Source organism: Falco punctatus, assembly GCF_963210335.1.
Source record: "Falco punctatus genome assembly, chromosome: 2".
In the NCBI taxonomy this organism is placed as follows: Eukaryota; Metazoa; Chordata; class Aves; order Falconiformes; family Falconidae; genus Falco; species Falco punctatus.
The window spans coordinates 83,576,394-83,603,762 of record NC_137581.1 but is presented as its reverse complement, the minus strand read 5'-3'; the positions used below and the strand labels follow the sequence as shown (position 1 = coordinate 83,603,762).

The window sequence follows — 27,369 nt, the reverse complement described above, 5'->3', positions numbered from 1 at the left end:
AAACTGGGATAAATTTCAGAGTCCTTATTCTAATATGGCTCTCACTGATGCTAATGGAAGTTCTGTGGAAATCCACGAGCAAGCCTATGTGCTGTTTGGGTAGCCACAGTGTCTCCTAGCAGTGGCCGAGCGTACAATATAGCATGCCAAAAGGGCCTCAGCATTTGATCTAAATGCTTTGTCTGAATTTCTCCTAGGCTGTTCATTAATATAGAATCGTTTAGGTTGGAAAAAACCTTTAAAATCACTGAGTCCAACCATTATATATATATTTTGTTCACACTGAGAAAACCTATCAGCTACAATACAGAACATCGTAACTGATTTTCACCTCTTTCCTGATTCATCACAAGAAATTTTAGCAAATAAATCTAAGTGTGCGGTTTTTGTCAGGACAATAATTTTCAGCACAAGACTTTAGAGCTGGAAAATATTTCCCCCTTATTTATTTTTATGGAGTATCTGTTTCCAATGTGATTGGATTTTTTCTTTTCTTCCTCCCCTAGGCTGTCATGGTTTCCCTGCTGACAGATTACTCACCACAGCTACAAAAGCCTACATTTTGATGCTTGGATTCCTGCCAAGAGAAAAATATTCCTCATTGGCAGAATATTCTGGTCTGCAAATACATAGATCTTCTTCAGAAAGGATCAAGGCAATAAATGATTCTTTAATAAAACCATATAGTTAGCTGTAGAATATTGCATTACATTTGTGAAAACGTTCAAGACAATAAATGCAAAAGCTGCTTTTCATCTCTATGCTCCAAGTTGGCTATCCTTTCTGGTGATCAGCATCATGGAAAATGTTTCAAGGTTGTACTTTAATGATTGGCTCTGCCAGCATCATAGGTGTAGAAAAGTCTACACGTAGCTGCATTGGAACTCGTGTAGTGTAATAGGACAAACATAAACTTCTCCCTAAACCTGTCCATTTAATTGCTGATCTCAGGAAGTGTGCACAGAGAAGCAGTGCTTTAGTTTGCCTTGGTTGCTTCCAGCCAACCTCCAAATCCCACTCCTGTTTGACACCGAAAATGTAAAGGTCTTGTGAGCATTATCTTCCTCTGTGACATTCCTGTGGGCTGGCATGGGAGGATATTGCTGCAGAACCAGAACAGAGCAGCTTCCCCAGAGCTGGATCCGACAGAGAGAGACAGCTGGAAAGAACCTGTTCATTCTTTGTCTACTTCCCCTAGACTTTCACTCCCAAAATAGAATTTGGGCTAAAGAAGCAAGTTTTCTATATTTTTTTTTTTTTATGCAAACATGAGGGGCACCATATGATGGAACTATATACAGCTCCTGTGTGGAAAGAATTTGTTGCATTTTGTCTGGCACTGTAACGTGGTATATGTTTCAGTTTATCCTTCTCAGTAGTAAACAGATTCATGACATTTGTAGTTTTTATGATGGCTAGATGTATGCGTTTAATATTTCAGGTAAAGCTTGGAGTACTATCAAAAAATACCTTCTTTTTTGTTTCTAATTAGTTTCAAGAATCTGTTGATTTTTTTTTACCCCACTGTAATACTGGAACAATGTCTGTGATTTTTTTAAAAATTCTGCGAATGGGTTTCCATTTTCTCACCAGCTGCAAAACATTATCTAATTCCTTTCAAAATTGGAGTACACTGTGGGGCCGCACAGATCACTGAAATTAAAATAAAAATGCATTTGTTTATCTACCCACTTATGACTGATTCATTGTTTTTGCAGGTATTTGCATGTCTCTTGTTAAAATGAACATTTTCCATTGCAACATTACAAGGATTTCAATAATTCAGTGATCATTTACACTTCAGCAGAAATCTAGCTGCATCGATGATGGAGGATTAGGGTATGTGCTCAAAATCAATGTTTTACTTCCCAATGTAGTATCTGGAGGAAAATGCACTCAGTACAGTATACTTCTGGTTGCATTAGGTCCTGCTTTGAGCGTTAGGTTCCAGTTCAGCAAGATACTTAAAATTATGGTTAGTCCTCTTGGAGCTAGTGAGCTGTTCAAGTGCTAAGAATTTTAGATATTCTTACTAACCTGATTTTAGTGCTATTTGAGAGTAAGACAACCATTCTGCTAGTCCTTTCATAAAAACTGCATTAATATCAGTTTTATTGTGTTGATTCATGTGAATTCAGGCAGATTTATAATAATGAAGCTGTATTATTAAATGCTTCATGGTGAACAGGATAGCAATAAAAATCTGCTACTCTTTTGCTTCTCTGTGCTCTGATTAGAGCTAACATGCATCTAGGTTATTGCAGACTGTTTTTATACTTAGGAATCTGAGCAGGACACCAAACGTCTGAATCCCCTTGACATTTTTAAAACACATGCATAGATCTGCTGCATAACATGTGAGCAATGGAGTCCAACATTTCCAGAAGGGGGTGATTTCATATGGGTCTATTCCTCTGTGAACATATGCAGCAAGGGATGATAGTCCCTTCTCTGTCTTTGCACAAACCGCTCACACCGTCAGCTGTTCTCATGCTTTTTGGAAGTGCTGGGTAGACTTGATGCACGTGTTCTGAGTGACTGACCATTGCGTGGAAGCACTGAACGAACATACTATCCAGTTTGTGTGCTGTGTGCTGGGAGCCAGACACATCCCGGCAGGGCAGATTTACGGAACATGTGCCGGCTGTCTGTGCAGTGCATGTAGAGCAGATCTGACACTGACTAGAGGCGTTGGGTTGGTACCAAATAGACATGTCTATTTCTGCCCCGGGGACCAGAAATATGCTGCCCTGAAGGGTTCCTCTTCTGCCTGAAGGGACTTGCACCGCTTCCCCGCACAGCAGAGCAGCACTGTGAGGCTTAATCCACTCGCACAGATTAAGCATCCTGGGATTGCCAGGTAGTAGCTGTGGTAGCGTGCAAGGTGACGGTATTATTATGCCATTCAGAATCCTCATGAATTCGTTACTTGAATTTACAAGCGATGACTGCAAATGTGGTGAGTAAAGGAAACAGCAATAATGCAGAAAGATTTTCTAGGGAGAAAAAACAGTTACCAGCGTTCAAAGGGCTTAAAACAAATGCATAACAGGTGGCAGTCACTAATAGCTTACAGTGTTTTTCATTACATTTATTACACTTTAATCAGTAGAAGTGCTGTTTTCATTGCTGAGTGCACTTGAAGGATAGGGTGTTGTTTTCTCTGTCTTTTTACAGAGAGGCTCCTGCCTGGCTCCTGATAGCCTAGACATTCCTTCCACAAAAGCCCCGCTCTTCTGTTTGACCTACAGAACAGTCCTGGGCCTGTTCGGGTCTATCAAGTCTTACCCACATGTGACTCATTTAATAACCCCCTGCTCTGATATCTCACCTTCACGCATTTGCAGCACTGCGTTCTGGTCCCTCTCCAGGAGCATGCACCAGCAGGGGCAGCTGCCAGCCTAATCCATCACCTGCTCCGCAGCACAGAGGGAGGTCTGACCTCCCTGCCCTGTTCCTCCTCACTGGGGGTTGGTTGTGTGCTACCGCATGTACAGCCACATCCAGACCTCACGCACACAGGTACCGTGGTTGTGCTGTGTCCCCAGGGGGTAATATGCATGGTAACTTCGGAGGCCAAAGCCCAGCTGCAGCTCCAAAGCTAGTGCTAAATCTGGCTTTGATATGACCAGGGTAGGTCTGATCCCAGCTGAGGCCCTGGGGGGGATCAGGGACCCAGAAGTACTCTAATGTCATTTTAGAGAGACATCTGCACAGACATGGCAGATGGGACACGGAACTGATGGCGTACTTAGAGCAGAAACTGGTGGCCGGCAAGGACAACCCATGGCACCTCAAATGGCCCTAGGTCTTGTGCTTTGGCACCCTACGCACTCCCTCAGCATCTTCATGGCCCTTTAGAGGGTTACTCCTCTTCTACACCTAGAGTTAGAAATGCAGTAATGTTTAGTAGCAATTTACTCACTCTGTAAGCACTTGCTCTGCCGCTTATTACCAGCAATGGTGGGATTCTTTGGTTACCCTTATGTGATCTCCTGAAAGACCTAACAGTAGTTAGAGATTTAGTAGAGGAAGAGGGGAAAAATGCTTCTCTATAATTTTCTCAGGGAGTAAAAATAACATTTTTTTCCTGAGTACTACGAAGCTACGAGACAGCACACTAACTACCGCAGGTGAGAGACCCGCAGAAAGAATTTACAAAGAATTAAAGTCTCTAAGAATAAGAGCAGCTTAGGAAGGACTGAGTGGGGAGCCTGCACAATCAGGAAGGAACAAAGAAAAGTAAGAATTTTCAAAAAGAGTTAATTATTTTATTTGCACCAGCTTACATCAGGAATGACACTGGAAAAAAATCTACAGCAGTTTTACTCATTGTCTGGTAGCAGCAGCAGCCTCCTGTGAGAAGCTGAGTTGCTAAAAGGGAAATACAGAAATAATCGCATCAACTAAACAGCAAGCAGGCACTCAGGTCTGGTTGCATGAAGTCCTCCAGAACTCCTGAATTAATGTTTACCTCTCATAAGACAGGCCAGTAAGTTAGCCGTAATTATTTTGCTGCCTTTCAAATTTTGCGAGAGGGAGAAGGAGCTGCATGAAGGTGTGAGTGATGCGCTGAGCTGATCGTTCAGTCTGGGGAGAGTTTTCATGACTGAGTTGAGGTATATTGAACTTAGTTTTGTTTTCCAGGAACCTGTAGTGTTGGTGGAAAGTCTGAAAAACAGACCACACAAAGGGAAAGGATTCTTCTTTCTTCTGGGTCTCCCATTACTCAGTTAATCACTTGGTTAATGTATTGTGCAAATAAACAGTGTTTTTTTGATTATTTTGCCACAGCTATTTAACCAGATGACTTCCAAATGCAGAGCCCAGAATTTCTGGGGCTTGCCCAAGGTTATGTGTACAGAGACACTTCATAAGCCACAGTAAACATTTCATTCAGCCCAGCCTTTGCTGTCATGACTAATGGGATATAGCTATTTGCAAGGCTATTTGATTCTTACACAATCTTGTTACCAACTCTTTGAAGATATCCCAAACCTTTGTGGCCTCTCTAAAGGCTGATGATCCCTTCCATGCCTGCACGTAGGGGATTTTTCTCTCGAGGCAAGCAATCTGAGATGACTTCATTCAGAGAGCAAATCTATCTTTCGCAACCACAGTCAAAGCATTGCCTGACCCTGCCAAATCCCTTGCGGTCTGCATTGTATGTTAGAGGGCTATTGAATTCTGCTGCTCTCTAATGGGCCTGTTTTAAGGGGATTGGCACTAGTGCAAAGCAGGCTCCAACACAAGCATAATATATCTAGAAAGAGGGACGAGCATCAAAATTGCAAACTTTGCTGATCAAAGTTACTTGGTTTAGCCAAGACTTAAGTTCAACTGTGAGGAACAGCAGTAACAGCTGGAGGAGAGTACTGAAGCGTGGGCAGGGCAGATGCAGGTCACGCTCAGTGATATAAGCACAAAATATTGTTCATTGGAGGGAGAAAGCGAAACTACTCACGCAGGTTATGGGGCTTCACAGGTCCCTCTATAGATGATGGCCTCTGCTGGTTCAGTGGTGTCGCACCGGACTGACTTCTGTCCTCCCCAGCATCCTCATCTGAATTTCTCACCTGCTGTCTGAATGGGAGGTGGATGTTCCCCATGGGACACACCATGGTCCCACTCCTGGGCAATTTGGACTAGTGGACACGGGGGAGCATGCCGTGGCTCCCTTGCTGATTACGTGTCCTGACTCCCCGCTGGTGGGAAGCAGGGCGTATGGGGTAGGGTGTGCACTTGGTTTGCTGTCCCAGCCCTGGGAGGCGGGAACCGCCCCACGCCCCCAGGTACAGCACATGGGATCCACAACCGCTCTGCATGTCCCAGCGTGGAGCAACCATTTCTGAAGGTAAAGACATGGATGATCATGGCAACGCACATTTAGTGATGCTAAAACACCTGTTTCGGGGTGGCCCACAGAGCATGGAAAGCCATCTGGCAGAACCCAGATTCTGTCTGCAGCATGAAACAAAGGCCATAGCCTTTCCCATCCTGCTTTCTGTGCTGTGCCTCAGCTGAATGTGGCCTGGGTGTTTACTGTGCTAAAGAGTCATGTCTGACGTCTGCCAGCCACTACTCCCTGGGTTCTCTGCCAGAGACAATGCTCACAACTAGCTGTTGCTCATACTTGGGTAACGAAGACAGAAAACCTGTGAGAACCTGAAACAGGAGACACCAGTGTGCACACAGAAAAATTATACTGCTGAGTCTGAGTACAGGCAGCTGCACAAAAGCCTTCGCTTAGGTGTCCTCACAGGGCTGTAGAAGACCCAGGTTAGAAATGCAGGTGCAAGCGTGCTCTCCTCATATGTCACCCCCCACCAGAGCAGCCTGCTGTGCTCTTCTGTGGTGAAAGGATGGGATCTGCATCCCTCTCATCCCCTGGGAGGCTCTCCCGCACGCCTGGGGCACGCTCTCCCCACAGACAGGCTCCAGCGACAGCGACGTCCTTGCTGCTTTCTGCCAACCGCTCTGCTCAAGAGCAGCTCGCGCTGTCCCACTGATGGGCCCATCTGCACCCTACATCCTGCTGCACTGCTGGAGGGCCAGGACACCCTGGGACCCCCTGCCTGGAGCTGTGGGGCTGAGCCCCAACCCCACTGCAGCCTCAGCAGGGGGAGGTTTGCACCCACCCTGCAAACCTGCCAGTGCAGGGCCCCCCAGGGATGCTGCCCCGCAGGCGGTGCATTGCACCTTTGCCGGGCAGACTGGAATATTTTGTAACTGATATCACTTGAAGGATATTTGCTTACTTTGGGAATTTAACTAATTGGAAAGAAATGTCTCCCAGCACCAGGGAATCCCTGCATGAGTCACCAGCAGGCTTTCAAGACCCACTCCACAGCTCAGACTTCTGACTTAAATCCCAGAGCGGTTTGGGGGGATTTCTGAGGGCCAGACATGAGAGGGTGAATGACGTGCACTTCTCGGGGAGGGGGGTGGGGGGCTGTGTGTGTTCCCCTGTGGTGGGCAGCCCTGCAGGCTCCTCGGCGCACAGCCACCTCTGAAGAGAGCAGGGGCAGGAACAGGAACAATGGAGGGTTTCAAGGCACTTCAAACTCAGGCTGACTTCAAGCAATAAAATGTCTTCATCCCAATCCAGCAATTACAGAACATACCTCAGTGGTGATCTATACATACACCTTATAGGCATATAATCCTGTAATGCAGAGCTACTGGTAGTATGATGTACAGAGGAAGAAGAGAGAGCTTTCAGATCCCCCTCTCTTACTCCTCTGTGCTGTGATACAACTGGGTCTTTCTTAACTACACCTGTAACCCTGAATTTCTTGTGTCTTGCGTAATTACGATGCCCTATGTTTTACTTTGAATTGCTTACGCATTCTTGCAATAAGAGGAATTTTAGAAGTGTGGCCAAGTAATTTGATTTTGAGAAGTGCTGTGGAAGAGAGAAGGGTAGACGCATATAATTTGTCTCCTACTAGCTTTATGAGTGTCTCTCTCTCAGGAAAGGTAACAATTCCATCCAGAAATAATTCCATTAGACATGAAATATCAGAGCTGTGAATCACTGGGCATTTCAGAGCATCACTTCACAGCAGGAGAGCATCTGAAAACTCTGCCAGAGACAGGAGTTTAATTCTTATTGTAGCACTAGGGAGGAAAATGCAATCAAAAACAGCTATAGGAAGTTGCAGTACAGCAGGGCTATCTATTTTACTAGTTGCCTTCCTGGGAAAAGGAAACCAGGAGATTATAGTTATTCGCCCAGCAATACTGTTGATTTGGTCAGGGTAGTAACTAGGATTCTAAAGGCTGCAATTAAGGGCTTAGGAAAACATGTTAAATAAATTCCTCTGAAAGACTGTATTGTAGTGACCACGCACACGTTGCTTTTAGGTACCCGTATAGCAGGATAATAACTGGTCTGCCAAGGAAAAGCTTTTCTGATGCCTGAGAGGGCAGTGAGGCCAATCTGGGTTGCAGGTTTATAAAGGCAGAATGGACTCTGGGGTGTGGGGGCCGTCAGTTATCACCACTTTGAAGGTTTTAGCTCTGACTACATCAGAAAGTCACCCATTCCTTGTCCCCATCTCTGCAGCTGAACATAACACCACTGTTTCAATGTGGATGACTGTAGGAGCTTCCCTCCCAGAAAGGCAGTCCTGTGAGATTGTCACGGGTTAGCCAGGGCAGTTGTTTACCCCGTAAATTTTAGAACTTGCCCCATTCTGCAATGGGATAAAGTTGTTTCCCAGTGCCTGCTGCTGATGATCAGGATCACGATGAGTTTTCTTACTCTTCCCCATTGCTGAGGTGGACATAAAAAGGAGAACAAGCATGTTTATTCTAATCACCATACATTGCCAGGCTAATTTATAGGCATAGGACCTGACCTCAGGAGAAATAAATTCACAGAAACTGCATGGACCTTAAGCACTCAGTATCCCTGAAAGCTAGCACATACTACCTGTCTCCAGATTAATGCTGCCTGTGTAAAACAGGTGTTAAATGCTATTAAGAAAAATAAAGAAGGCCCTTGTAGCTGGCAGCACGTCAGAGTTGTTATGCCAAAGTCTAGGCATCTAAAAAAGGTAATCTGCAGGGTACTGGCCTTACATGGCTTAACTGGATTAGCCTTTACATCCTAAATGTCTGGACTGTCTCCAAAAGTGGTCGTGAGTGCCTTTCCTTGAAGTTGTCCTCTTTTTCAACCAGTTGATGGAGAGCCATTCTTCATAGAGGTGTCTGGTTGCCTAACACCACAATGAAGACAGAGAACTTGTATTACAGCAGCTGCTTGCAGAAGTGAACACAGGACATGCTTAAGCACATGCTTAAGCGGGAGGACACGCTTAACCACAAAACCTCTGCAAAAAATGGTGGCAGTTTTTTTCAGTTGTAGTTGTGACACTGAGTATCAAAACACTTCCCCAAGTCAGTTTTTCATGGTAGAGCTCAGCCTTTCTTTAGGAAATGTTTTACTTCTGAGTTTTTTCAGCAGGCTGCTGAAGAGAATGTGTCCTTTAACCCAGGTGTTTACTTGGTGAGGGGACAGGGAGATGATACCCTACAAACTTTGGGCATCTTCCTTCTCAGGAATCCAAGTCTGCGGCTGCCTGACACCCTGGGCTCCTGGTCTGACTGTCCTGGAGCCACCTCCAGTGCTTGCACTGAGGTGCTTGTCAGGGGATTGTCCTGCAGCCAGGATCTTCCTTCTGCTTTTCAGAGACTCTCAACATGGCCAGAATTACCAAAATTATCTGTGAAATGGATGGACTATTCCTTCCCTGCCCATTCCCATCTCTCAGTCCCAGAATGTCAATGCATCTCCCAGCTTCCCAGCGCCCAGGATTTAATACAGTGTGGAGCAAAGGCCTGGAATGAGAGCTATTTTATGGACTCACACACACCCTTAAATAATGAATACAATGTGTTGCTCAGTTTATGTCATATATTGTCTGTAACCACAAAAATAAGAGAAGTGGTGCTATGTTTATCTCAGATGGAAAACTTTGGAACAGAGTGAGATGTCTGAGTCTAGAGAAATGTCTGTGCAGCAAAGAGGTAGATGTCCAGTGTGGCAGAATACCTTACTAAAATCATTCATGATGTATTTCCTGGATCTGCTTCAAACTGTCAGGAGGCTTCCAGCAAATCCTTTGCAATTTCCCATCCTTTTTCTTTTTAAACTTCAGTAAATGCCTTGTCATTCTGATCTCAGCTGAAATTCAGGAGGGATGCTCTTCTGGTCTCTGAATGCTGTTTTGCATTCAAAGTGGTTGGTGGTCGTCAGCAAGTGATATGAGCCATTCCAACCTTTTATTTAAACATTCCTGTGCACTAATCCACACAAAGTTATAAACAGTGTGATCAATCATGTATGTGCATAACTGTAAGAAACTCTGCTGTGATGATGTATGTCCTTGCTAGAAATGTGTTGAGTTTGTAAAGGCTGGGCAAAAATAAATAAGAGGGGGAAAATTCACTGGTTCCCACCTGCCTCCTAACAAATAAATCACGAAGTGTCTCCATGCCTCCCTTGAGATACATATTTGCTCTGCTCTCCCCCCAGCCGCAATGAAAGGAGCTTTTCTCCCACTTGAACTGACCTTTGGCAAACATTTCCCTTTCAATTAAGATCTGAAATGGCCTTGTGGACTGCTGTTGCTGGAGACAGCAGGGAGAAGGCTCTCTGAAGCCACTCACACAAGAGTGTCGTCGTTTAACCCCAGCCACCAACTAAATACCACACAGCTGCTCGCTCACTCCCCCTGCCCCAGCAGGATGGAGAGGAAATTCGGGAAAAGGTAAAACTTGTGGCTTGAGATAAGAACAATTTAATAATTGAAATAAAATGAAATATAATAGTAGAAACAACATCAACAAAACTGTAATTAGAATGAGAGAGAGTAGAGATGAATAAAACCCAAAAGGAAAAAACCCCAAATTATGCACAACACAGTTGCTCACCACCGACTGCCTGATGCCCAGCCAGTCCCCGAGCGGTGATCGGTGGGTTCTATCCAACCCCCACCCCCCCCCACCCCCCCCAGTTTATGTACTGAGCATGCCGTTCAGTGGTATGAAATACCCTTTTTTGTAGTTTGGGTCAGCTGTCCTGGTTCTGCTCCCTCCTGACTTCTTGTGCAGCTGCTCATTGGCAGAACATGGGAAACTTCAAAAGTCCTTGACTTGGGGTAACACTGCTTAGCAACAACTAAAACATCAGTTTGCCATCAACATTATTCTCATCCTAAATCCAAAATACAGCACTGTATCAGCTACTAGGAATAAAAATTAATTCTATCCCAGCCAAAACCAAAAGTCGGGACAGAGAATAATTACCTGAATTCATAAAGTTAATTCAGTCTAGACAAAGGCACAGAGAAGTCATCTAGAGGTCTCCATCGGAGAACAATATGTTTCTCTTTGTGGACTCTCTGGTCTCTTTGTGCTGCCTGATTACTATATACTACGCATATTTCTCTCATGGACTGTCGAGCAATTACTATGTCTGAGCACTAGGCTTGCTGTCCTCATGTCATTATCAGTTTTATAGCCCCGTGTGACCTTCCCAGGAATGCAGCTTCGACTGGGGCTTGACCTGGCTCACTGGAATAAATGAAAAGCCTCCTGTGAACAGCAAGCTGGGTGTGGGTGTTTGGCACTGGGGAAGTTGCTGCCTGAGTGAACTAAAGAAAATTTATTAAAAACGCCCATCAAAAACTTGCTGCATGCAAACTTATAGGTGAAGTCCAGAGTGACTTAATATATAGTCTCAATAAAAAGGGACAGGATGACTAGAAGAGGTAAAAGAAAAACATCAGATTAATGACTGCAGGAATTTCAGAGGGTTGCACTGAGCATGTTCCTGTCCAGCCTAAGTTCTCCGTATTTGGCAGTTTCTTGCTAAGGGGTCAAAACTGCAGGCAGATTACTGACTGGAGACCAGCTATGTGATGTGCTGTGAAACACTCCGGTTTTCGCAGTACAATTATCTGGGTTTCATAGCACTGCCATGTCAAGTCAGCTGTATTAACAATGGTGTCACTATTAGGATGGTTGAAGGATACAATATAAGCTTGGCTCGTGAAAAGTAATAATATCCTTCAAGGCAAGGCCTTTGTCACACAACTAAAATTCTTTCATATACTTCTGTGAAAAGGTAAGTGAAATGGGAAGAACAGCGGCCTGGTGCTCATGCATTTCTTGCTGTGTGGCACATACATGATGTGCCATCTCTTCTTTCCCAACTACCAGTCCATATATTCCTCAAGTTCTAAGCCTCCTAACTGGCTTTGGTGCCATCAATTTTTCACTCTTGCTGAAATCTTTTCTTTCTTTGGCTTCGGCAGTTCTGCCCTTCTCAAGACCTCTCTCTTTTTCTCTGGTTATTCCTTTAATGCCTTTTGTCTCTGTTCTTCTCCTTTTTTCCTTTGAAAACAGAATCTCATAGTACATTGGTCATCTTCTCTGAATCCTGACTGTGTACTGTTATGTGCTTATAAGAGCGACTCATTAACCTGGAAGTCACATTATTAGACTAAAACTTCAATATCCTTTGCATCTTACTCCCCTTTCCTTAGTCGTTACCATTCTCCTTGACCTCAGCAGTCTCTCACTGACCACTTCCCTTGTCTTTCAGGTCCACTGTAAGGTGAATTCCCACAGCCCGAGTTACTTGCTGTGCCCAGCATGGTGTTCATAATAGTCCACTGTGATGGAATTTTATGGATCCTTCCTCCTCTTGGCCTTCCTAGTATCAAACTCACTTAAAACTAATGTATGTGCAGTAATAAAACAATTTCCCTCCCTGTTTCACCTCTTTCTGCTGTTGTCTTCCTTATAATTACATCAAGCACAAATATTCTCTGTTCCCTTTCCAGGCTTCTATCTGTTTATTTACTTCAATGCCTTGTTGATTTGCATCCTCTGCTATGCCAGAAATGCCAGCCTCGTTTGCCTGGGTATCTAGCTTCCCGCTGAGTATAGGCACACTTTCTTCGTGGAAGGACGGCCCTTCTGATGCTAGTCTTTAAAACCTGGATCTGATCATTTTGCTAGGCATTTTTATGGTGCTGCCTACACAACGGTGCCAATTAAGCATGACTGTGCAGGCGAGCCAAGGGAATAAAAAGACCTATTCTGTGTGGGTTTTTGCCCACACATTTACATGTATGTGACTGAACTGTTCATAGGTACCACGGGATCTATTTAAACAGAACCAAAGTACGAGAGGAGGAGGCAGCGTGAGTAAGTGTGTAAAGAGCTGGTCTGTGCCTCAGGTTTTGGTGCCAGCTCTGCCACTGCTTTGGCATGCTCTGAAAAGTCACCTGCTTGTGCCCCTGTTTCCCCATTTTTGAAACAGAAATAGTTTTGCTTTCCCTGTTTACCAAGTGCTTTGACACCAAGGGATAAAATATGCTACGTAACAACCATACAGTGTTGTTTGTCCTGTCCTATTCTTATGCTTCGCACCAACTGGTTTCATCTGCTGCTAAATTAGACCATAGGCATCTGAAGGAATCCTACCTTTTTCACAGTATGATGGCAGAGGCGTTGCAGTGCTCCCTAACTTTCAGGTACTAATGCAGCACAAACAACAGTTATATTAAAAGCACCTCTCCTGGAGCTATAGCAAGTGCTACAAAGGGGAATGCTAAGTGTCTGCACTACATAATGGGGATCTAAAGCAATTTCTTGTGACATTTAATAGTCTGACAGTTGCCTGAAAGAGACCCCATATGGGATGTAAATTGCATGTGTAGCTGCCATATGCTTGGGGAAGCAAGATCCATTTGTTCTTTTAGAATAGAGAAGCCTGCTGAATTCAAACCAGAAGTCAAATACACATCGTGTTCATCCCAGCTTGTATTAGGGCTGTAACGGTTCTTTATTCTTTTGCTTTTGAGTGCTGCATAAAGCTCCATTTGGTGTAACTGAGCTTCTATCACAGGGAATTTGAGTACTATTTTTGAAGGGATGCATGACATCCTGATTGAAAACTGTGTTTTCACGCCAAGGAAAAAAATATGAGCTCCTCCATATAACGTATGAAGCCAAATTTAGGCATAAGCCTGACTCTATGAATTTCCTGACTTCATGAGTGTTCCAGTCACTCACACGAGGGCTGGATTTGACCTGGGATGCACATTAGTACATTGGATTGCTATTTGAAAGCTAAGAAGTTTCTATGTAATCTTTTCAAGATTTTTACCCTTCTCTAGTAATTCATAGGAAAGACAGATAAAATGGGTAGGGAGTGTTGTCTGAGTTTTCTCTATTTTCTGTTTCTCTGTTCCTCTGTTCCGATGCCTTATAGTTTTTTGAGATTCTTGTTCCTTATTTGAGACCTGTAACAGTTTTATGGCTATGCAGAAATACAAGAAATAGCAGCTGGGGAGGCACTGAAACTGCTAGGCTGAACATCTCCATTAGAAAGATGCACAAGATGCTGATCTTACCTGACCTCTGCTGTAATTCTAAAAACAAGCCAAGTTTTCCTTAAGCAATTGTATTCTGAAAGGAACAACACAACAGTTCAGGCCCTTAATAGTATGTGTGACTTCCTAATAGCACATTTCTGACTTTGTTTTGTTTTTTCTTTGGCCTTGAGCCTTAAGAATCATGAAACAGAAACAGTATGATCCTGAGAGGATATTTTCCCTCAGGAAAAATAATGCCAGGCTGTCAGATTTAAAATTTTTGCAAGATCCATGCATTGGATCAGAAGAAAATGGGTTTCCTTCCAAAATACCCGTTATACAGGTGTCATCAAAGGTTAGAGGGTTTGCAGCCACTCAGCAGCTGCATCAAACAAGATACCGCAAGGCAGTTGCCACTCACCTAACTTCAGGCACCTTCACTGCTGATACCTGGGCACACGTTGGCAGTTCAGCTCCCCTTGTAGGCTTGGGATAGAAACTGGCATTTCTGAGAGAGACACATTTCATCCTGATGTGGATATTGAAAGCAGTCCAGAGGTAACATCCCTTAGACCCAGATGTTGCTTTCTCCTAGCTGTTAACAGGCTCTACGTGAGCACCCCACACACAGATATTTCCAGTGGAATACTTCTCACAGTGTTTTAGTTTGGACTCCTAAAGTTAATGGCTGCTTTGAAAATGTGTGTGAATGACTTTCCTCAGGTCAAAACAGGAAGTCTGCAACACAGCCCTGAGTAAAAGTGAAGATGACTCAGTTCATACACCTGTCACACCCCTATCTCTGACTTTTTCTACCATGTTCCCACCTCCTTCATCGCTTATTTTTTGATAATGTGGCCAAATTAACACTCCTACCGTGAATGTTTGAAAGAGCCACTTGCTGTCTTTCATTTACATACTGATAAAAGTCATAAACCATGAAATAGGCTAGCTTTATACCATCCATGTTTCCACCTTCCTGCAGGGATTTGAATATGCCTCCCATGAAGAAATTTCAGGCAGTTTGCCCACCTCTAGTCAAAGGCAAAGCAGTCCTCCTTGTTCTCTAACCTACATATGGACCGCCAACAGAGAGCATTGCACTCACCAGAGCATTTAAGAAAAAAAGAATAAGCAAGCCAAAACTGTGAAAAAAGTCCCTGGAAGAGAAAAAAACCCAAACCACAGTAAACCTGAGAAGTAAAAGCAAATAGAGTGGGTTAAAAGGGAGTTTTACAGGGACATGGCTGAATGGAGCTTTTATGGCACTTGGATGCTGTGATACCGAGCAGAGACCTCAGGCTGTATCGAGTGCTGCATCCCTTTGGTCCTATTGCAATGTCATGATCAGCATTACAGTCTGTCTCATGAATGCACCAAAAGTAGGGGCATCCCATCCTTAGGAAAGCTGCAGGGCTTTGAAATTTGGTTTCGTTCTGAATCATAAATTAAAAAATACTGTCATGGACTTTTTTCATGGAGGGAAATGTTCAAACACTAAGGACAGATTGTTTCCTTTGGAGTTACTCAAGTAGACTTCATTTTGCATTTATGTAAAATAGCAGTGTACATAAAAGCTGTAGCGAAAAAGGTAAGAACAGAATACTTCACCATCTTCTGCAAATGTTTTAATGAAAGCCATATGTACCAGTAAAAAGAAAATCAGTTCTGTCAAACCAGCATTTTCCACAGGAAAAAAAAAAAAATCCCTCTGAAAAACCTCTGCCTTGTCTTTCCAATACATTCTCCTACTAGTTAAAACTAGGTATTAACTAATCAAAAATATGTATCTGCTGTGCTCCTCTTTCAGTTTCCTTTCTGGAAGACATAAGGTCATCTAGTAATTTGTGGAGACCTGTGAAGACCAATAGACTTTTTTTTTTTTTTTTTTTTTTTTTTTAATGGAGATAACCCTGAAGATTTTCACCTCTGCGTCGTATTAGGATTTAGATTCAGGGACAAAAAGGACAGGTGGTAGGAGAGTGAGCAGAGAGGGACCATAAAACACCCATACTGGATGGTTGCAGATGAGTAGAGGTTGACCTCACTATTTAAAACTAAGTCAAGCTGTGTCACAGCACTCTCCAAACTATCAAGCTGCAACAAGGTCTTTTATCGTCTCATACCAACACACTCTTCATGCCAGCCCCTCTGCTGCCACTTTCTCACCTCATCCAGGGCCCACTCTCTCTTCTCTTGCTTTTTCCTCCCTCCTTCTCTTCCTTGGCCACTCTCTCTTGGTTGGCTCTCAACCACTTACCAGAACCAGCCACAGCTGCACTTTATCTACATCGGCCAACCCACCGCCCCTGAAGCCAGCCCACAGCTGTATATTATCAATGTTAACTAACCCAGCTTCATCCCTCTACAAAGATGAATGTCAAATATCTGTATAATCACATCATCACTTGTCATTAGTCCCTTATCAATATGTTGTGGGACATGGGGGCCAAGCGTCCATCACATTTGCACTTAAAAGAAGCAACACCATAGGCAGCAAGCAAGTAAAATCCCAGATCATTCAGGAAAGTAAATATTCCTCTGTCCTTCTGGGTCATTTGTCCTCTCCTCAGTGGTCTCATTAGTGATAGGTTAATAAAGTAGAATAATGTATGTAGCTGAGCATTTCTGAGCTTAGTCCAGAAGATGAGCTCGTGTACTGATAGATAATCCAGCAATTACCAACCCTCATGCTAGTTTTCTTTGGGAGGAAACAATGATTCTAGGAAAGTCACACCACAATGCATTAACAAAGCATTCAAAATGCTTTTACAAAGTAGATAATATTTTACAAATAGTTCTGTAAATATATCCTAGGGCAAGGAGATTCAAACTGAGGCTTAATTTAGGGAACACCTCCTTTGATTAAAAAAAATATGTTCCTGAGAACAGCTGGAGCCATTTGCCAAGATAAATCAGATGCTATTTTCAACTTTTACGGGTTGCTAAACCCATGAAATATATGGTATGTCTAGGATCTGTTGGCTGCATTCTTGTACTACGAACACGGATACTGTAGTTTGCTAACAAAGAAAAACGATGGACCCAGCAGGCTATGGCAAAGTCATATCTTCTTTTCTCATTCCTACAGATTAGAGCTGAGAGAAAACTGCTCTGCTGAAACCTCTGGAGCCTTCTGACTTTTCCCATATTAGGCATGAGCTGAAAACAGCCTGGGTCTCCTATTGCCTCTTTTACTTCTAGAAAGGAAAGTGAAGGAAATATCACAGAGCTTATTTTTTTACGGTGGAGCAGAAGGTTCGCTAGCTTTTACAAAGACCTGGAAAGAATAATGGATTTTTAAGAATGCTGCCTTAAGAGGTAGTTTCAGGGACCACTAAGTCCCTCATATCTCTAGCATCTCCAAGTTTATGATAAATGCATCTTCTTTTCTGGGCACTGCCAATTTATCTAAAGGAAAAGATAATACCACTTGTCTTAAAGATGACCAACGGGTTGCAAAAGCAACAAAAGAGGAAACGCATTGCATTATCTTTCCTCCCTCCTCCTCTCCCACGCTGGATAGAGCATCTCCACAGAAAAACAGTTGAATCTAAAGACTCTTGGTCAGGGAGCCATGGGGCCATGATCCATATCATCCTATGGGTATTCTGGGTGCTGGAGACAGAGATGATCAAGCGTGAGGATGATGTAAGCAAAAAAAGCAGGTATAAATTAATAAATACAGAAGGCAGGTCTCCAAATACATAAGGTATCACGTATAACTACGCAATGAGCAGGCATCACAAAAAGATAAACAGAATGCTTTGCTGCTTTGCGGTGTAAGTTCAGAGCCCACAGAAAGCTCCACTTCCACGCATCGCTAGAAAAGAGGGGATGTAAATGATCTGCCCAGTCCACATTTTGTTTCATTTTCCTGAAGCTGTGTTTTTTGGGTGGGGTGGCTGCCTAGGTAAGGGGCAGACTGTTGTGCTTACAAGACTTAACTGATTGCCAGTGAGCTTCACAGTGGTTATTATGGAGATCTTGCATTTTTCCCTTCTATTGTTTTGCTTAGTCTCTGGTAATATTCACGTTACAGTTGTTCTTCTGATAATCTGTAAACTGCTTTGAAATTCTCCCAGTTGAATCATCAATCAAAATTCAAAGTGCTGATTTTGTTGGCAGCTAGGAGAGAAATCACAACACTGCATTATACAAAAGTGTTTAGCCTTCTACTGTCACTCCTTCTTTTTCCTCTCCCTTTCTTTGGCCTGGATAGAAAGCAATGGCAAATATGTTACTAACACTCACGGGGACAATATTTCCATTGTGAAATCTCCCGGAGATATTCTATTCAATTTGGAATTTCAATTCTGAACTTTGAGACTAATTTTCTTAGCAGTCCCTCTAACTTAGCCTCAGGAGGAAGGAAATTGTTCCAAAATTTTTCAAAAGCCATTTTAGCAGGTTGAACTATTACGCATGCTTAAAAAGAAGCTATTTCTTCCTTTTACCCCCACCCTGTTTTGTTTCAGCAGTGACAACCGTGTAGCCTCTTGCTACGTGGAAATGTGCAGTTTCCTAGTGACTGGTGTAATGGAAAGTACCACAGGTTAGCTCCAAAACCCCTGCAGGGAGAACGTCTTTCTCCACTTTCATGCTGAACAGAAAATTGCCATATTAAAATAATGACATTTTGAAAACAAACAGTATTGCTTAGACCAGTCAAGATTTACATTAGGGATGATTTTAAAAGTAGCATGGATTAATTTAGAGAAAAGTCACCCAGTTACCGAAATGTGCTACCAGTTTGGTAGCTTGAGTTGAAGTCATTAGCACCAAGTTTCCTGAGAACCTTGCAGTGCTAATGGCACCGTGTAGGGTAAGCGTGGACCCGCCTGCTCTTGCGGAGGCCAAGAAACAGGGTGGAATACATACAGGAAACAGCCTAAAGAAGATAAATCCATACATCTATATTCATACCATTTCTTTCTCTCACCCACTTGCCCCTGCTTTCACAAACCAACAGACATGTACATTCTCCCACCTTTCTAAAATATTGCACATTGACTTCTGCTGATAGCTAAGAAAAGCAAGCGGTTCAAAAGGTCAGAGGAGTGATGTATTTTTTCCATCTACTCTAACAAGGAAACTTAGGAAACACTATGACAATCCATACTAACAATAGCAAAGAGTACTAACAATAGACCATTCTCCAAAGAAAGATCAGGGCAAGGGGTGTGTTTGAAGTGTGTGTAGGAGGGAAGAAGAGCATTTTGTAAGCCAGATCATTTCTGTGGTGTTGATCATTACAGAAGAGATATTTTTTCAAAACTCTCAGAAACCAGGCAAGGGGAGCTCTCCACACCTTTCCCACAGTTCCTCCTTCTGGACTGGAAAGTAAGCAACATTTGACATGTTTCCGAGGATGATCTGTGCACAGTTGTTCTCACTCGGCTACAGTGGCACCAAAAAGCCTGAAGCAGATGGCAAGCGCATGGGTGGGGAGTGGATTGCTGAGATTCCGGGAGGAACCAAGGGGCAATCGCTGGTTATTGGGAGAACTGCAAATGCACATGGTCACGGCTCTGTGCATGTTTAGCCACCTTTTGCTGCACAAGTATATGGGACATGAACACTCTGGAGTGGTATCAGCTAGTGGGAGGAATGTGGTGGGACAATAATACTCAGAGATGATTAATAGGTGCATGGTGAGAGTTGCTGTTTATATCTAGTTATTCTTCTCCCCTGTGTTATGAATCATCCAATGCACCAGAAACTGAGAACAGATTGTAGTGGAGTATGTAGTGCTCATGACTGGGTGCTGCTAAGGCAGCGTAAGCCACGCTGGCACCGTGGCGAGCCCTGCAGACCTTCTTTTATTTCAGTTAGAAGAGCAGGCAAAGCATGTCACTGCTCCTCTCTAGCCAGCTCATGCAGGCTTTTGGAATTTGGGGTGTGGGGGCAGGAGGCTGGTGCATATCCAAGTCTTGACTCAGCCCCAGGTCTGGAAGTGGGAAGAAGGCACACACAGATCCGGAAGCTGGGAAATACCCCTAGGTCCCACAGTAAAGAAATGGATCTGGAACTGAAATTAGTAGACAGATAGATGAACCATTAATTCAGACAGTTTTTTGAAAGGCTTCCCCACCATTCCCAGTAGTCTACTTATCCACCAGTACCCTCAGCAGAAACTTATAGCACAAAGCAGCTTGGGATGCTCTACAGAGCCTGCTGGAGGAAGGTGCCTTTGGGGCAAAAGAGTGGCCTTCACCCAGTCTAGCAAGAGGGAGAGGAAATCACGTGACTGACTGTTTTTACATTCCTGTTAACAAGATGTGTGAACATGAGCATAAAAACGTAGACACCACAAAGAGATCAGGAGTTGTCTTAGAGGTAATGTTCTGGCACAACAACTGGTAAGGAGAAAGAATTGAGAACCTAATGCTATTTTATATCCTCTTTTCTCTCTCCTCAATGTCTAAAATATCCCATGTGGAGTCCTAGGCAGTGTCAATGTCATCTTCTGTCACTGGAGACAGCAGGAGGTACTTACACACAAAGACGCAAAGACTGGGATCACAACTCTGCATACAATATTCATTGTCGTGTGCACACACCCATGCTCAGAAATCTGTCCCTGAAAATGACACTCAGAATGAAGTCACTACGAAGAACATTAATCCGAGCACATGCCACTTCACAGCGATGTGAGGCCACTCATGGCAGGATCTGTGCTGCAAGGCACTGGCTTTTCAAGGTGGTGGGCTCAGGGTGGGCTACCCTTTACACTGGAGCTGAGGGTCATGTAACATGAAATGTCCCTTCTTTACTTGTAGCACTTCTGCTAGAGGAATTCCCACTTAATACTGTAAATTCCTAACACCAGGGATGTGTCTGTCAACAGGTATTTGTGGAAAGCATGTCTGACTCCCAACAGGCACACTGTTTCTGATGATGCTATTTCAGAAGATCCAGGGGTATAGACAATATACAGAATATTATTCCAGGAATGTCAACAGCAGCAAGGCTAAGAGGTCTCCTGAAACCACTTAGAAGAAAATAAAGGCAATCACTCATTTTCTCTCAGTGCTTATATCTAGTTTATGTACCTTGTCTTGGTCACTATTATTTTTGTCTTTCCATCCTATCCCCGTAGCAGATGGTTCATCTTGTATTAATTTGATTCATAAGATTTCTGGGATAGAGAACGTATCTCACTGTGCTTGCAGTGTGTGCATCTGGCATTTCCTAACTTCCAAGCATTTGACTACACAAGCTAAATAAATATAGGGTTTGTTCAGTGATATTTGTATTAATAATGTATCATTAAACATTGGAAGAAAGTGATTTGAAATGAAATAATTTCAAATTTGAATTTTCATTTGAAAAATGAAAAAATTATAATACTGTAAAATCTAGAAAATTACAAAATATTCACAAGATAACTGAATTAGATGTTGTGGGGGTAACTACATACAGCACTTCTAATTTTCAAGTACCTGACTTCACAACTTGAAAAGTTATTTCTTAACACAAAGGTTTTGCATGTTTGGGGTTTTTGTAATGTAATTCCACAGGTTTTTTTCCCACATAGTGGAAAATGATAAAGAACCAATTATATGTATATATACACATATACATACAGACAGACACACACACTTATATATACGTATATATGTGTGTGTATATATATATAACAACCTGCTGCCATTGTGAGAGGAACTTGAACTCCAGGCACAGAGGTAGAGGATGCAACTTGGCTCCAGACCCAGACACCTAAGTTTGGGTGTTGCTTGAATAGCTGTCTACACATGAGCCACTTACCTGCCCTGCCACTGTAGTCAATGGGGTCTACAGGGCTTCCCTGAAACGGGCACGTCTGGTGCACTCACAGCTCCCCAGGTTCTACTGAATGAGCCCCAGGTGTGCCCTCCAGGCTGGGGGATGGACGGATTCAGGACCGCCACCCTCAGCCTGCTCCTGACTCACTTTCTATAGACAGGGGGTCTCCATGGCATGTGTGGGGAGCGAGGAGCTGAAAGGAGGAATGGGAACACTGCTGTTTAACATGGTGCCCCAGAAGAGAAGGTGCTCTGCTGCTGTGTACGGGGCTCAGATAAATGTGTGATTGTACAGGGAGTGGGAAGACCCCTGGCCTGTTCCTCTTCTCGTCACTGCTTGCTTCAGTAGAGCTACTGGGGCATCCCGAGAGGAGTGAGATAAGCAGTTTTTCTACGGCCACAGCCCATCCTCTGAAAGCTGATGCTGGCAAGAAACCAAGTTTTCCCAAAGATGAAAAGCAAGGGTAATTTTTGTGGGGACAATATACTTTCTCACAATTAATCAGTCAAAATCTAACAAGAATTGCACTTTTCCAGCCAAAAGGCTTTGCTGCTGCTGAAACTCTAGCCAGCCACACACACAACTTTCCCCCCCACCCCCCCACCCCCCAAAAAGAATGAACATATGAACTTTTTCATTAAATGTCACGATGGTCGTTTGTAATGGAAAGCATTAAGAAATGTAAAATTACAGGGCCCTTATCCACTCATGAAGTAATCAGTAAGCGGTATAGGCTTTTAAGAGAGGATAATGAGGATAGAGTTGCTTATCACAGACATGATGCCATTTAAACGGGTGCCTGACAGGCAAATCATCTTGGAACTTATGAGTACTGCTGTGCCAAGCCCCTGTGTTGGCTTGTGCGATGCTCACCGAGTCTGGAATGCAAAATCAGCTGCTCTGACAAAAACCGCAACTCTGTGACCTATTTTCAAAAGACATTAATGAGGTTTTGCTTTGAGATTATCAGTACAAAACTGGAAAGCCCAAGGAGGATAGAAGGGGCCGTTGCTCTCTAGCAAAAATATAACCACATCTACATAAAACAGAAGTTCAGGTTTTCCAAGAATTAAAAAATTGGTAAAAAATTAATTTAAATGGGTCAGCACCTGACTTGATACAAATCTGGCGCCATGCTGAATTAGAAGTGTACCAGTTCGTACATGGACAGCCCTTCTCAATCATGCTACAGGCAGGCTGTCTATAACACCGCATAGTCTGATGTCCTGTCACGTGTCTTCCTGGCTGATGAAGACCCTGTGCCACGTTCCTAAATTGTGCACAGCTGACAGGTGGTCATTTCCATGACTGTGTCATCCAGAAACATATCCTGATACACAGTCATGCTTGTATCCTGTTTTACTGTAGATGACACGCTCACCTAGTTATGTTCAGTCTGGAGATGCGACTTCAGTGAGATGTCATGCCCTCTCTATTAATGGCATACTCAGCCACATGCCACCACAGCAGCTGAAAGACTTTGCAACTTGTTCAGGATGGGGATGTTAGTACACGGGTTTCAATTTCTCCTGGGGTGCTAGGACTCTATCCTAGCTTCCTGCAATCAGGGGTTTTGTGTTTTCCTACGCTGCTTCCAAACCGCTGTTTAAGAGCTACTAATGATAGGTTTTTGTACCCTTGCTGCTGGACATTTGTATCGGCAGGCTGTCCGGGAGCTGGAACAGACTCACGGTTCTGCTGCAGGGGTGGCAGAGCAGCCTGCATCAGAGAGCACATCCCACAAGCTCCCTCAAGCACTCCAGGTGCAAACAGCTTTATTTTTCTTCACATGCAGCCTCTATACACTCAAGGCTGGAAAACAATTCAGCGGTGTCTGGGAGGTGGGCTGAACAGTGTGCCCCAGCTGGAACGACCCATGAAACTATCTCTGGATGGTGCTGAACTCCGTCTGGAGCTGAGCTGAAACAGTGAATGAACCCACTCAGGCACTGGGATGAGGGTCAATATCTGTGCTTGCATTAACCACTCCTGTGAGTTCTTTCTCCAGCCAATGTGCAAATGTCCTAGTTCAGATTTTTATATAGTCTCATCTGAGATCATATCAGCTTTCCTGATGGACATTTTTCTGGTTTACATTCTGAAGCAACAGACACCACAAATTTCTGCCCATACTGTAATTAATTCATATCTGACTGCTCAGAAAGTCTCTGGGAAAGTCCCTGATGTTGTCTCCATTTCTACTTCTCAGCTGCCAAGTTTTATACTTTGGAAGATGAGGCTATGTTATAATGGAGCAACTTGTTATACTGCCTATTAGCAAAAGGCCACTGTGACCTCTGAAGAAAATTATTGGAGTGCTATAAGAAATACAATAACCTTAGTCGTAAAATATGAGTGAGTTAAAAATCCACAGCTCTTTTTTTAAATATTGTGTTTTGGGCAGAGCACAGAGCTGCTCATAGTGTGCTATTAAAATACTGTTAGTCAGAATATTATATAGTAATGGAAAACCATAACAGCGATAGCAGGAGAGCTGTGGTGTGGAACCAAATCAAACCATGTATTTTGTAACAGCTCAAATGCACCCTGACTCTAACTGATTACTAAATTACTGCTGTAGCTGCTGCATGGACATGCTGGGAATATACAAAGAGTCGTTCTGACTGTTACTCAACCCCTTTCTTCTGTGGAATGACAATTTCCCACTTTTCAGTCTCTGGTACTCCTTTCTCTCAGTCTATTCTATTCAGACACATTTAATTATTTGTGTTACTGTAGCACAATTCATACCCCAAGACTCAACACAGTAACTGTCATACCAAGAAAAAGCCATGATGTCACTGAAGACACTCTCTTCTGAACAGGTTACCTCTTCCTTTTCCAGTGGAAAACCCTTTTGCGTGGTTTTATCCTCCCAGTAAGCCACAAGCTTTGCTTTCTCAGAGCAGTATTTCTTTTCTGTAGCTACTGGGTACAGTATACAGCTATTTTTGTATCCTCTTTTGTTCCTGTCCTTTACATGCATTTCTCCTTACAAGCACAGAGCCACGCTGTCTGCCATCAGTTCTGCACATTTCTACTCTTAAACTTTCACTGTTCACCCAACATGAGAGTCTTGTGCTTCCCATCCTATAGTAATATATGTAGATTGTAGATACACAATATTATACAGCAGGGTTTCCTAGTTTTGGGGTTCCATTCACAGCTGCCTCAATGAGTTTCTTCACACTGTTTTTCCTCGTATGTCAGGCTGCCCCTTTCTGCAGCTGATTCCTCTTTCCCTTGCTGCTCCCTTAGTAGGAGCCTTGCTTGCTGACCTCTGTACCTCACACTTAGCATGCGATGTTCCTTCTTCAGACACATTCGTCCCCAGCACAACCACTTCAGTTTTACGGAACACATGACTGCACCTATACACACACACAAACCCGTGTCCGACTCCACCACCAGCGCAGCCAGTGCTGTCCTCGCTGCTGAGTCCAGTCTGCTCCGGCATGTTTGCACGCGCATGTACACTGTCGTTGCTACACGAGAAATTAACTCCCACTCAGCCAAGCCCCTGTTGAGTCTTAATCTTCTTTAGCACAGGGGAGAGCTCATGTCTCTCCCCAGAGGCTCCATTTCAATGTCCCTTTGTATCCAGGAGGGCACACCCAGAGAATCCACTAACCTTGCCCAGAAAAAGCTGCATATGAAATATTTCAAACCGGTATCACCTGTCTGTTACAGGCTTTTCCTCTCCCCAGCCTCACCATTCTCAGTCTGCTCAGAGACACCCCTCAGCAGAGGGAAGAAACCCCTTTCCAGGTACTTTGGCTTTTCTGGGACAAAAAACATTGCACAGCTCCCCACGACCCCCACCGCCCCGAAAAAGACTGACGTTTGGCTTTGTGCATGAATCAAGACAAAGATGGAGCAATGCCCATTTATCTCGGTCTGCCTCTGTGGCCTCCTCTTAGGGACTAGGCCAGCAAAACCGGTTGATAGCTCTGTATTGCTTCATAACTTACTACATTTGTGTTTTCTTCCTACTGCTCCTCTGGAAAAAGATGCTGCCTGAGGCAATGAAGGCTTTATAGTATCCTGAATTATGCCTCACATGAGGCAGGGTGATCTCAAAAGCAACAGTTAGGTTAGGTGACAGTCTGAAAAGTCTCCTGGTCCTCTCTCCACTCCAGTATAAGCATACTGGTCTCCTTTTCCCTCAGTTCATTTGCAGCAACTGTGCCAAATTGTAGCAGAGGATGGTCACTGACTCTTTTAGGTTTTATCTGGTTCTCCCTGAACAGAGTCACTGCCAAAGCACAGATTTAAGAATTAAGAAATATGGGCATTTCTTGAATTAGTCTCTGTAGACTCACCAAAACTGTCTATAGAAGAGAAATATCGGGTAGAGAAACTTATTGTAAACTTTTGTTGCCTGAACATTGATCCTGTCTGGTTGTAAACATGAGTGGCCGACCATGCAACTCTCATCCATTTCCTTAAATCCTCACTATGGCTTTTGCAGTATGATTTTTTTTTTTAGCGGACTACAAATATTAGGACCCTGCTCTCCCTGACTGCTATAGACATGGAGAAGGAGGTCCTTCTGAATTCTCTACAGAGCAGGAGTTGCTCTTCTCTAGAGCATGAAAACAATCCAGCATCATCAGAGAGAAGAGGTATAATAATGACAATGAGCAGATACAGCTTCCTTAGTGGTGGTCCCCTTGGTCCCCACAGCACAGGCACTGCCTTTCATCAATGTCCCTGGGAGGGCAGGTCAGCACAAAACAGGTGAAGCGCAGCTTTCTGACTGTTTCCACAAGTGCACACAAACACACACACATACAAACAGACAACCACACACACACGATCCATGTCATGAGTCAGTGAAGACAGCCAGAGGCCAAGCAACATCCTCAGCTAAGCCATGACTGACTCATATCTGATGACATAGAAACTCTTTATCTGAGCCATGCACATAGAGTTCAGCCAAACCCTCAATGATTTTCAGTCATAAATTGTTAAAAAAAACAGAATTTATTTCCCTTAGTCTAAAACTTGAAAAATATATGAATTCATTAGCATAAGACCAGAAAACGGAAATTAAATGAGTTTTGAAAGTAAGATCTGGGACAGACAAAACTGTTTCCAGATGGGCAGAACCTACACGTAGGTTTAATGTAGCAACAGGTGGGAAAATCACACTATGTGATGCTAAGAAAGGAAGGGAGGTGACAGGGAAGAAAGAAGGTGCACTAGTGGGTATAGAAGATGGTGCAAATCCTTCTTTGGTTTCTAGGCATCTAGAGTCTCATTTCTACAGCAGCCAGATTCCAGGCGTATATTCCTTTTGCCATTAACAGAGTCTTCTGCAGACTGAAAGATATAGGTACGTTTTCTGTACAGGCTAAGAAACAAGAGATAAAAATAGCCCTTAGAGTCAAATAATTCTGAATATTCGATAATTAAATTATACTTAGTACTTGCACAATACATTAATCTCCAGAGCAGTGCACGAACAGGAATTAATGGTCATCATAACAACCAAGAGAGTTTATAAATATTATCCCCGATTCATAAATATGAGAAAAAGGGGAGTGACAGTAAGTGAAATGCCCAAGGCTACTGAGGAGTTATTAGGAGAGGCAAGATCAGAAAGTCTTGGTCTGTGGACCTCATCTACCACTGGACAGTAAAATGGGTTGTACTTCACACCACTGAAAGGTGAGCACAGACT

General features: G+C 43.5%; 1 protein-coding gene across 1 annotated transcript in view; it reads left to right on the top strand.

Annotated features, from left to right (window-relative positions):
- The window catches only part of OTC (ornithine transcarbamylase), a 54,770-nt gene extending 32,484 nt beyond the window's left edge, over positions 1–22,286 (top strand). The window contains exon 10 of the mRNA XM_080374348.1: positions 507–22,286. Coding sequence (XP_080230474.1) covers positions 507–566 — 60 coding nt within the window. The 3' untranslated portion in view covers positions 567–22,286. The remainder of the gene's footprint in view (positions 1–506) is intronic.
- Positions 22,287–27,369: the final 5,083 nt, after the last annotated feature.